Below are 12,637 nucleotides of genomic sequence, written 5' to 3' on the forward strand. Positions count from 1 at the left end.
TGTGTGTGTTGTGTGTGAGGGTGTCTGGGAGGTGTGTGTGTCGTGTGTGTGAGGGTGTCTGGGAGGTGTGTGTGTGTGTGTGAGTGTGTACTGAGACGGTGTGTGTGTGTGTGTGAGGTGTCTGGGAGTTGTGTGTGTGTGTGTGAGGTGTCTGAGCGGTGTGTGTGTGTGTGTGTGAGGTGTCTGGGAGTGTGTGTGTGTGTGGAGGTGTCTGAGCGGTGTGTTGTGTGTGTGTGAGGTTTGTCTGGGAGGTGTACGTGTGTGTGTGAGGTGTCTGGGAGGTGTGTTGTGATGTGTGTGAGGTGTCTGGAGGTGTGTGTGTGTGTGTGAGGTGTCTGGAGGTGTGATGTGTGTGTGTGTGAGGTGTCTGAGGAGGTGTGTGTGTGTGTGTGAGGATGTTGGGAGTGTGTGTGTGTGTGTGTGAGGTGTCTGGCAGGTGTGTGTGTGTGTGTGAGGTGTCTGGAGGTGTTGTGTGTGGTGTGTGAGGTGTCTGAGGGTGTGTGTGTTGTTGTGTGTGGGTGTCTGGGAGGTGTGAGGTGTCTGGGGAGTGTGTGTGTGTGTGAGGTGTCCTGAGCGGTGTGTGTGTTGTGTGTGTGTGTGTGGAGGTGTACTTGAGCGGGTGTGTGTGTGTGTGTGAGGTGTCTGGGAGGTGTGGTGTGTTGTGGATGTCTGAGGTGTGTGTGTGTGTGTGAGGGTGTCTGGAGGGTGTGTGTGTTGTGAGGTGATCTGGGCGGTGTGTGTGTGTGTGTGTGAGGTGTCTGGGAGGGGTGTGTGTGTGTGTGTGAGGTGTCTGGGAGGTGGTGTGTGTGTGTGTGAGGTGTCTGGGAGGTGTGTGTTGTGTGTGTGAGGTGTCTGGCGTGTGTGTTGTGTGAGGTGTCTGGAGGTGTGTGTGTGTGTGTGTGTGAGGTGTCTGGGAGGTGTGTGTGTGTGTGTGTTGAGGTGTCTGGGGAGGTGTGGTGTGTGTGTGTGAGTGTCTGGGAGGTGTGTGTGTGTTGTGTTGAGGTGTCTGGGAGGTGTGTGTGTGTGTGTGAGGTGTCTGGAGGTTGTGTGTTGTGTGTCTTGAGGTGTCTGGAGGTGGTGTGTGTGTGTGTGTGAGGTGTCGGAGGTGTGTGTGTGTGTGTGAGGTGTCTGGGAGTGTGTGTGTGTGTTGAGGTGTCTGGGAGTGTGTGTGTGTGGTGAGTGTCTGGGAGTGTTGTGTGTGTGTGAGGTGTCTGGGAGGGTGTGTGTGTGTTGTGGAGGTGTCGGGGTGTGTGTGTGAGGTGTCTGGGAGGTGTTGTGTGTGAGGTGTCTGGGAGGTGTTGTGTGGAGGTGTCTTGTGGAGTTTTTGATGCTATTCTGGTTTGTTTTTTTATTATTGTGTGTGTGTGTGTGTGAGGTGTCTGGTCTGGAGATGGGTTTGTGTTTAGGTTGTGTGTGAGGTGTCTGGGAGGTGTGTGTGTGGTGTGGTGAGGTGTCTGGGAGGTGTGTGTGTGTGTGTGAGGTGTCTGGGAGGTGTGTGTGTGTGTGTAGGTGTCTGGGAGGTCCTGCTCGACACTCTAGGCTGTACTGTGATTTGTTTCCTCGACTTCGTCGCTTGTTTGTTTAAGTGTTTGAATTAATAAGACACACATAGCATGTTACACTCCAGAGGACGTCTTCTGATAAATGGCACCCTATTCCCTATATAGAGCACTACTTTAGACCAGAGCCCTTAGACAAAATGTAGTGCACTATATAGGGAATAGGGTGTCATTTGGGATGAAATAAATATTATCTGTCAGTGTGATGTGCAATAGAATATTGGTTTGTAACAGAGTTTATAGGATCCCTGGCTATTTCTACAGTATATTCATCTTTCTCAGATTCCACCTTTCTCCCCGTTTCCCTCTCAAAACGCATTGGAGAAGTTCAGAAGGGAGGGACCTTGGACTTCCTCAACCAATATGGAGGCGAGGAGATGGGATGCAAGGAATCACGGAAAGATACATTGAATATAGAGTCCATGTACTGTGGAATGTAATAACGTCTTCCTTGTTAGTTTAACACTAGAAGGGTATAGAATAGTGTTGATAGGGGACCACACCAAGGGTATAGAATAGTGTTGATAGGGGACCACAACAAGGGTATAGAATAGTGTTGATAGGGGACCACTACAAGGGTATATAATAGTGTTGATAGGGGACCACTACAAGGGTATAGAATAGTGTTGATAGGGGACCACTCCAAGGGTATAGAATAGTGTTGATAGGGTACTACTCAAGAGCAGAACAAAAAACATTTAAAAATAAACATTATTCTATGCTGCTAGACAATGCTGTCAAACAGTCAAAATCAATGTCAAGGTTTACTGTCAGCCTGAGACGGCATAGCACTCAGCTTTTATCTTTATACATATTCCTCGTCTTTTCGGTTGAAAGACACCGTCACCTTGCCCACACAACCCTCTCTGCAATGTCACAGCCAGAGGAAATAAATCCTTCTAATTCCTAATATGTTATCTATAAAAAAGGTAGCTWAGAGGGATGTCTGGACAACACGAAAACCGACAAAATACTGCTGCGTCTACAGTGTCTTGGGTTCAATATGGGTATTGGTTATTAAAGGCGGGACTGATAGTTCCCCGAGTATCAAACGCATGCAGTTCAGATACATGTGTGTCGTGAGCCTTGTACCGAACGGCTGTTCAAAGAAGAGTGTCTGTCAAGGATGAAACTTTGAGAACGGTAGAAGAACAAACAGCCAACAGGAGATGAAAGAAGTCACAGTAATAAATTGGTTGGAAACTTTTTTTTTTTTTTTTTTTTAATACAACATTTCAACATACAGTGTCTAGTGTCATAAACAATACAATGCTATTAAAACACAGAATAATACAAAATTATTTTTTTTATTTTTTTTACCATGCATTCTTTACTCAAGTATTCATACGTACGTACGCCCCTCTTTTCTAGGTTGTAAGTTCCCTGTGGTCAAGGACAATTGTCAGGTTTTCTGACTCTTTGCATTTCATCTCTGTGTATTTATTTATTACTTATCACTCCATTTTCTCTCCTTCCCTCTTGTTTTTAGCATGTTAATTGAATGTGTGTCTGATATTTGTCAACTTGTTTAAGTCAAGCACATAKCTTTTCACTGCGCTGTAGTTTGGCAATCATTTTGTTTGCGAACCAGACACATCCCTATTGGTATTAGGAAGGTGGTGGGAAAACAAGTATTTAATTGACAAAATGACATAAAAATGAAGGACAAACACAGTAGAGAATGTCCRCCTGAAACCATTATGATAAACATATTATTATTGTCATTATTATAATCATCATCATCAATACTATTACTATTACTATTACCATTATCATTCCAGTTGTAAGGACTCATTTACTCATGAATTTAAAAACTAAATCAAGACTACATATTCTCTTTAGCGAACAACAAAATATAGTACAATCTGCCCCTCAGAGCACGGGAAGCTTTCAGTCAGTGCTGCTTGCTGCYTATGAATAAGAAATGCATTTAAGGCTGATTTGATTTGACACGCCAATCCTTCAATTTCAAATTGGCAGAAATGGAAGCTGACGAAAGTAGAATCCAAAATGGAAGGCGATGAAAGAACAACAAAACAATGGTATAATACAGAATGCCATTTATGATATGATCATTCCCTTCTATGGTCCAAGAACCGTACCTAAACCGAAAGGCAGCTATCTGTAATCGTATCGAACCTATTTGGTTGGAGTGTACTCCTCCCTCGGGCTTAAACAAAACYTATCCCTCAGGACAGCTATCGGGTTCTAAATTAAAAGAACAATGTGTTTGTGTTGAATCCATATCCTTTGCGATGTTGTTGCTAACATCTGAAATGTAACCGACAGCTTAAAGATATTCTGTCAACAAGGCATTTGAACAAGTTGTAGTGAATGACTGCTATTTCACCTTTTTTACATCTTTGGTTTTTTTCTCCGTTAAGCTTTCACATAAATCAGGACATCATATCCTCTTAATTGTGGAATCAAATGGAGATTTACGCTTAATTGTGTTACGGATATGTCATTTAAGATTTGACTCAGTATAACTAAACCTGATTCTTTGCTAGTCTAGTGACCATAATGCTGAAGGACTACGCCACAATTTTTTTTATGTATATATATATATATAAACAAACAAAGGCCTGAAAGAAAATGTCCTTGTGGTGTCTACATATCTATGAATCTCAATCAAAAATATGCATCAGTCTCTGTAACTGTCATCAGAAACTATGCCTTTCTGTCTTTTAGTAACAACCAACTCTAATTGGGAAATACAGTGGGCTGTTTACACCTACCAGTTTCCCTCTAAAATCAAACACGGCAGAAGTGACTAGATGATGTGTGGAGACGCAGAGGACGTGTCAGCAAGTTATTTACATATTAACCAATAAGATACTGTATCTGTATTTCATGGTGCTGAGTGTGATGGAAAGGAGATTTACAACACGGTTCCAGATCAAATGTTTATCTAGTCAGATTAATAATACCAGTTTAGTCGACTATTATCCAGCTATAGTGACCGGAGTCAGAGTCTCAAAGGGCAGACAGTCAGACCTGACAGATGGACCCCATAGAGATGGTTAGAGAACTCATCATGGATATAACCCATTTTTGCATGAAAATTGTGCTATCATAGACGCCATAATTGGACAGATACAAAGATGAGTCCTCTAACTAACTCTATGATGGATACACATTTTACTGAAACCTCTGTTGACAATGACATGTAGACTCATCAAGGGGTAAGTGAAAGCATTTAGAAAACCGATTATAACCGAAGCTCATCACTAAAAATAAAGCTATATATTATAAGGTATGGCAGCAGCAGTGTGCCAGTGTAACACATCATGATCCCTTCCGATAATTGTATAGAGGATTAGAATTTCAAACGTGTGAAGAAGGACGAATTGTCTGGACATACTGTAGATAGACGGAGACTGGCTTTCATGATAAATGCACAGTACAAAAAGCAACACTTGTATCTTGCAAAAAAACAAACTACATGTGGGTACATCATCATCATTATGTGGGGATCATCATCATCATTTTGGGGGGGAACATCATTATCATTATGCGTGTACATCATCATCATTATGTGGGGATCATCATCATCATTTTGGGGGGGAACATCATTATCATTATGCGTGTACATCATCATTATGCGTGTACATCATCATCATTATGCGTGTACATCATCATCATTATGCGTGTACATCATCATTATTATGCGGGTACATCATCATCATTATGTGTGTACATCATCATCATCATTATGTGGGTTCATRATCATCATCATTATGCYTGTACATCATCATTATGTGGGTACATCATCATCATTATGTGGGTTCATCATCATCATTATGTGGGTTTTCTCATCACCACTCATTTTGGTAGAACACTCATCTAACCTGCATTGACCACTCACCTCCACCGGACAGCACCTTACATTATTGCAAAGGGTCACTTTCAAAGTCAAAACTCAATGGGGAAAAACATGATAATACATTTGATAATATGTCAACAACAAAAAAATCCCTTGAAATAGGTGACCCATGAGAAAAGGTACATATTGAAGAATCAATTATCTACCCTAAGATTGAACCAATTGCAATACACTATTTATTTATTTATCTATTTTTTTTTTAACAATTTGAGGCTGTATCAAAAACTTTGTAAAAAAATTAGATAGAGATTTTATCCACCATTTTGTTCAGTGTTTTTTCTGGTGATCTTGTTCTTCCAGATCTCTCCTCTCCTCTCTCTCCTCTCCTCTCCTCTCCTCTCCTCTCCTCTCTCTCCTCTCCTCTCCTCTCCTCTCCTCTCCTCTCTCTCTCTCCTCTCTCGTCTTACAATGACCTTTGAGTTGTGAATAAAGATTGTATCCCTTTCAGGACGTTCTAAATCACTCTCAACAGCAATGAACTGTTTCCCGCATAAACTGTGAGAACAAGAGCATCATCATCATCATCATCATCACTACATAAAAAAAATAATGACTCCTTGTCTAAATAAACTGCAGGAGGCTTTTTCCATATCTGATTTACACAAACATTTTTGAAGTATAAATACACTTAATATTATTTCAACAGGCGATCGATAGCTATATACAGAAGACACATCGCATCACCATAAAGGCAACATGGCATTCAAATTGTCAATGTTATGATCATATTCGGATAAGGGAGCCATTTTAAATAATAATAACAAAGAGGGACATTGTATTGTATTTCCCTCTTGAATGATTTTGGGTGGCTTCGGGAAACCCAGGCAAGGTAAAAATCCTTGAGCTTCAAGTCAAAACTATTCTGATAATAACTGGGCCAGGCTGTTGTAGAATCACAGTTGTCATGGTTGCCCTACGTGCTAACATTAGCTAACGGTAATGTTTGCTTGTTAGTCCTGACTGGGCTGGGTCTACCTATTTGTTTTACCGTTCCTTTCTGATCGAGGGAGAGATCCTGTCTGTCTGTCTGTCCTGTCTGTCTGTCTGTCTGTCTGTCTGTCTGTCTGTCTGTCTGTCTGTCTGTCTGTCTGTCTGTCTGTCTGTCTGTCTGTCTGTCTGTCTGTCTGTCAATCAGAACCATCCAGATATACAGTGGATTTAAAAACAAAACTAATAAAACAAACAGAACGTTTTTTAAACAAATTTCTAATGATTGTTTAGGCTAACTTTGTTATGATCATCTTGACTAGACATTGTGTGAATAAGGATACAAATATACAATTAGTGTTAAAAGGCAAACCTTATTGACTCGAAACACTGACCCACCGCTCGACAAGCCACTGTGTTGTCTGTCTGGCTGCAGGGCTAGCTGCAGGGCTAGCTGCAGGGCTAGCTGCAGGGCTAGCTGCAGGGCTGGTGCAGATCCACATGATTATGTTGTTTCTGTTTTTATTCATAGAACTCTCTCTCTCTATTAAAAACCTTTTTGCCTGTAGTGTGTTTGTTTATTATCTTCTTGTATTATTCAAGATAAAATAACATAAAAAGAGTGCTGTTAAGCAAGTCGTTTGATTTCGTTTGAAATCACAAAACCCCCCACCCCCCACCCCAAAAACTAACCTAAACAGAACCAAATAACTAAATTAAAACAAACGCCCATTTAGTTTCAAACGGAGAAAAAAAAAGCGCTGGGACCAGAGGGGTGTGTCTTCCAAAACTAGCCATTCAGCTGTAGCCAATGAGACGACAGACTGAATAGTGTCCTTTTTGTGGCTACTGTCGCCGCGGCTAACATCTAGTTCTCCCTCCCATCTTTCCAACAACTTCAACTCAGACTCAATCAGATCACCCCAAAACCCTCCCAACCCAAAATCCAAAGTTTGTTCCCACTTTGTCCTCRTCCTCCCACCCCTTATTTCCAAACAGACACTGAATTGAGACCGTTACAAGTCCCCCTGCTTCCCTCCTCCTTCTCTGGAGGAGCCTGCTAAACCCTTAGGGTGGCACGTAAGGTGGTGGGGATCTGTAAGGGGTCATGTTCTTTGGACGAGATCCTTTACCTTCCATGGGTGCGGTGAAGGGGGGRGGGGGCTGGTAGGGGGGCGCGTTGGGGTCCTCGTCCCTCAGAGCCGTGTACTCACCCAGAAGGTCCTGGTTCAGGGGGGTGGTCTCTGGACTGGCCATGTTGGGGTACTCCGGTGGGGGAAGAGGGGGTTTCTCCTCCTGCAGGATGAGGGGCATGGAGGAGGACGGAGGCGGCTTGGAGTCGTCAAGCTCGTCTGCGAAGATGATGGGCACCCCCTTCTTGATGAAGGTAGCCTGGTCCTCGATGGTCAGCTTGCCCTTGCGCTTCTTGCGGTAGCAGATCATGGCGATGATGCCAGCGATCAGCAAGATGGCCGCCACCACCACGGCCGGAATCACCGTGTGGAGGTAGACGTCGTCTGTGCTCTGGCGTCCGGTGCCCAGCGCCGGCGTGACAGCCGGGGGGATAGGGATAGTGATTTCACCAGGCGGGACAAACATGTAGTTCCGGCAGGCACCCGTTCCTTTGACCTTGATGCTGATGGGTATGAAGTCCGGTTCCATGGCGGAGATGAAGGTCTGGGAGGGCCTTCCCTGGGCGTCAGAGATCCTCCTGGACATGGTCTGAATCTGCTCCTTGGGACAGGGGTTCTGCTGGAGGCTGTTGTTGGTCCACTCCACCACGATGGATCCCTTGGTGATGTTCCTCAGGGTGACCGTGCTGCTGTTGCGGTCACCGAACGAGTACGCCAGCTTCTTGATGAGCAGAATCTTCTTGTGGATGTCATTGGTCACCAGGCGAGGTTCTCCGTGTAAGCGGGCCTGGAACAGGACCGGGGACTTATCGTTGGATGCCCAGCGGTTCACACGGACCTCGAAGGCYTCGATCGCGTTCAGACCACCCTTATCGGTGGCCTGCATGAAGTACTCGTGCTTCCCAACGTGATGTGAGTCTGGAAGACCGTACAGCAGCTGGCTTGTGCTATTAAACTGTATCCAGGAGTCATCCCCGACAACTTCATTGTGGTTCATCCTCAAGGTCAACCTTAGTTTGTCTGTTGTACCGTCCTCCTTGTCAAAGAATGTATCGGATGGAATCTTCACTTCAAAGTATGTGCCCACGAAGGCATTGACCTGATCGATGGGGTTGCGGAGATCTGGTTTCTCATTTRTTGGGTCAGGCACGATGGACGAAGGGGTGGTGRGCCTGACTGGTTTGACTGTGGTGGTCTTGGGCTCCCTTGGCATCGGAGTGGTCTTCGGTCTCTTTGGTTTCTTGGTTGGCTTTCTGGTGGCAACTGTGGTGGGTGGAGGGAGTGTCGGTGTGGCTTCCACAACAGTATGCCTGGTCATGGTGGGTTGAATGGAGATGGTACTAGTGGACTCCATCACTCTGGTTGGCAGGGGTGCACCCTGAGTGGGAGTGTGGGCATAWGAGTCTCTGACACGGATGGTGGGCTTCATGGGCAAGGGCACAGGRCCTCTCATGGGTGGGGCAGAGCTGTCTGTGGGGGCAGCAATGGCAGGTGACGACAGTGTGGGTACAATGCGAATAGGGGGCTCGACAACAGACGTTGGGGGAAGCACAACAAGAACAGGGGTAGGGGTATTGTTGAGCTGGCGCCTCACCCGTTTGGGGATATGAGGCTTCTTGTTGGCGATGTGCCAACCGACCACAGGGTATCCCAGCTGAGCAGACATAGTGCCTTCTTTCGCCGGTGCCTGGACGCTGCTGATGTTGGGGACATTGCTCTGGTCRAGGGAACAYCCCAGCTTCCAGGATAACAGGGCTCCGTTCTCCACCACCTTTTTGGCATTTCCCGGTCCGGCCATGAAGGCGGTCATGTCGAACAATCTGTTGTTGACCACGGGAAGTATCTTCATGTGCTGGAGCGCCACGCCAGAGAACTTCTTCATCTTACTCAGCAGCTCCACCCTCTGCCTGGAGCTCATCTTGGTGAGGTCGGCGTCCAGAATCACCGTGAGCACCGTCACCGGTTCCTCTGTGCCGCAGACAAACGGCTTGACCTCATTGTTGGATGCTGACTGAATGGCTAGCTGGATCGGGTCGGCGTGTTCCTCTGGGTGCACCTCGATGGAGAAGATGTCCTGGCTGCCGTTGGATGTGGAGACGGCGATGTAGTGGACACCCTTGTCCTCCTCCAGTGGTAYACCCTGTAGGATGTTGCTCTTCCAGTCCCAGTGCAGCCATACTGGAAGCGTCTCCTTGCCCGACTCAGTTATCTGGAGAAAAAAAACAAAGATAAACAGAGTTGATAAGTCTCTCTTGTTTTGATGAATAATTTAAGATAAAATACAAGAAAACAACAACAACAACAACAAGCAAAATAATAATTTTACGCCCACTACATTTACCATTTCTGTTCTACCCACAGCATGACTACGTCTTTGATGATACAACTTGTTTACAATTCATTATGATACAGAAGAAGAACATAAGAGATTGAATCATGGTTTGTTTTGATCTTTTTGGTTCATAAATAACATTTGGATAAAAATTGGATTGCACTAACATCTTTTTTAAAACAGCTATTGTGCAAAACAAAATCTATAAATGTTGAGGCAATCATWAAAAATGTACAACGCTGTTACTTCACACAACTTGAACTTTCCGATTAGTGCAGATCTAGGTTTCTTGACACTTTTAAAGGTGAGAGAGAGAACACGATTCAATAAAAAACTGTACATAAAATATCTTCCATATAACCAGTGTGGTTACGACATCTACTGTAAGTAAACCTAGTTCTACTACTGGTTTAAGTCCCATGAACATTGACTGGTAAGAAAGAAGGGAACAAAGAGGAGCATGTTTCAGAGGCATCAAACTCAGGGGGCAGACTATTGTCTAGAAGCATGTTTCAGAGGCATCAAACTCAGGGGAATGACTATTGTCTAGAAGCATGTTTCAGAGGCATCAAACTCAGGGGAATGACTATTGTCTAGAAGCATGTTTCAGAGGCATRAAACTCAGGGGYKWGACTATTGTCTAGAAGCATGTTTCAGAGGCATRAAACTCAGGGGYKWGACTATTGTCTAGAAGCATGTTTCAGAGGCATRAAACTCAGGGGYKWGACTATTGTCTAGAAGCATGTTTCAGAGGCATCAAACTCAGGGGGCAGACTATTGTCTAGAAGCATGTTTCAGAGGCATCAAACTCAGGGGGCAGACTATTGTCTAGAAGCATGTTTCAGAGGCATCAAACTCAGGGGAAAGACTATTGTCTAGAAGCATGTTTCAGAGGCATCAAACTCAGGGGAATGACTATTGTCTAGAAGCATGTTTCAGAGGCATTAAACTCAGGGGGCAGACTATTGTCTAGAAGCATGTTTCAGAGGCATCAAACTCAGGGGAATGACTATTGTCTAGAAGCATGTTTCAGAGGCATCAAACTCAGGGGAATGACTATTGTCTAGAAGCATGTTTCAGAGGCATCAAACTCAGGGGAATGACTATTGTCTAGAAGCATGTTTCAGAGGCATCAAACTCAGGGGGCAGACTATTGTCTATCAATTTGTGGGATAAAATATACAAGACACATATTGTTTTAGACACGATCAATTCAAATAAGACTATATTGAATTTAGCCATTTGTGCATGGAACCTCTAGGCATGTTTTTTAGATGGTACCTAAGCTACAGTATAACATCACAAATAAGACTTGGGATGCGCGTTATCTAATACAGCTAACACAAGAACTTAGCATAACCAATTAGGCATTTAGAGGTATTATATTCGTTCCAGGAATCTGACAGAGAAATATATCACAGGGGAATGACAAAGCATTCAAATAAAAAACAAAAACAAACAGCTACCGCTTCCTCTGATTCCCTCCTAGCTCCAACCAACAAGTTCATTTTGCGGATGATAAATCGTATAGTTGATAAATTATGTAGAGCCCAGCGTTCCCAAGATGGATCATTAATGGCCTAACCAGTATACAGAGCCATCACCAGGGACAGGAAACAGCAGCTGGGCTTTTTACAGCAGTCCCTCAGCCTCCTGCTTTTAGACACACACAAAATGGACAGGCGAATGCACACACACACACACGCTGGCATGCACACACTCACGTAGGTACAGACACAAGGAGGCAAGTACACTTGTACACACAGGGGCACACATAACGCACTGACACACACACCACACACCACACACCCACGACACCACACACACCACACCACACACACACACACACACAACACACACACACACACACACCACACACACACACACACACACACACACACACACACACCACACACACACACACACACCACACACAGCACAACTTCCCCCATTAACACTCCTCCACCTCCTACCGTTGCATTTGACAACTATGGTGATGGGAAAGCGTGTGATGCTATCCAAAAGCCTTTGGCTGATATCACCAGGAAGATGATGAGATGATGTCTGTGAAGCGTGTGTGTGTGTGTGTGTGTGTGTGTGTGTGTGTGTGTGTGTGTGAGATGATGAATACACAGCAGGAGGCAGTGCGTGCTGCCCCTTTCTCCCCACTTTAATAGCTGAAGTTAATTAAACCAGGGGGTTGTTAATCTCATCAAAGACACTAACTATAGTGTCCCCAATGGCACCCTATTCCCTATAATAGTGCACTACCTCTGACCAGGGCCCATAGCCACCACTATAGGGAATAGGTAGCATTTGGGACTCCTCCGCGCTAACTGTTTGATGACATAGTGTACTGATTTCTGCTCATAGCCCCAAAACCCACCGTTCGAAACCCACTGTGACTATCAGCGTCTCTGACTATCACGCGGCTTCTCTGACCTATCAAGCTCTCTGAAATATTAACACTGATGGGGAGAAGAGGAATCTACGACGTGACGGAGGAAAAAAGAAGGGATGGAGGGACGAGAACGTAGATGAATGGGGTTGTCAATCACCCAAGGCATCGGGCCTCAATTCAACATCTAGTATCTAAGACATCCTTTAACTGTTTTCATTATGCTATCCTCAGCCTGCGATGAATCGAGGAGGAGGGAAAGCTGACGGAGGGAGGGGAGGAAGGGGAACAGGGACGGAGGAGAGGACAGAGGCTGAAACGGGAGGGAGGGGAGGAAGGGAGGGAGGGTGGGACAGGAGGAGGTTGACACAGAGGCGTGGAGAGGGGGGGGGAGGGGGCTGT

At 44.9% G+C, this 12,637-nt stretch overlaps 1 protein-coding gene and 1 long non-coding RNA gene across 2 annotated transcripts in view; one reads left to right on the top strand and one right to left on the bottom strand.

Annotated features, from left to right (window-relative positions):
- Positions 1-6,718: 6,718 nt before the first annotated feature.
- Positions 6,719-7,059, top strand: LOC139024128 (uncharacterized). Its single transcript, XR_011475387.1, has 2 exons — positions 6,719-6,796; positions 6,845-7,059. It is a non-coding gene; the product is annotated as an uncharacterized lncRNA (long non-coding RNA).
- dag1 (dystroglycan 1) overlaps positions 7,026-12,637 on the bottom strand; it is a 24,169-nt gene continuing 18,557 nt past the window's right edge. The window contains exon 2 of the mRNA XM_070438595.1: positions 7,026-9,714. Within this exon, the coding sequence (XP_070294696.1) occupies positions 7,441-9,714 (2,274 nt within the window). The 3' untranslated portion in view covers positions 7,026-7,440. The remainder of the gene's footprint in view (positions 9,715-12,637) is intronic.

The sequence above is a fragment of the Salvelinus sp. IW2-2015 genome, unplaced genomic scaffold (genome assembly GCF_002910315.2).
Source record: "Salvelinus sp. IW2-2015 unplaced genomic scaffold, ASM291031v2 Un_scaffold1055, whole genome shotgun sequence".
NCBI classification, from domain to species: Eukaryota; Metazoa; Chordata; class Actinopteri; order Salmoniformes; family Salmonidae; genus Salvelinus; species Salvelinus sp. IW2-2015.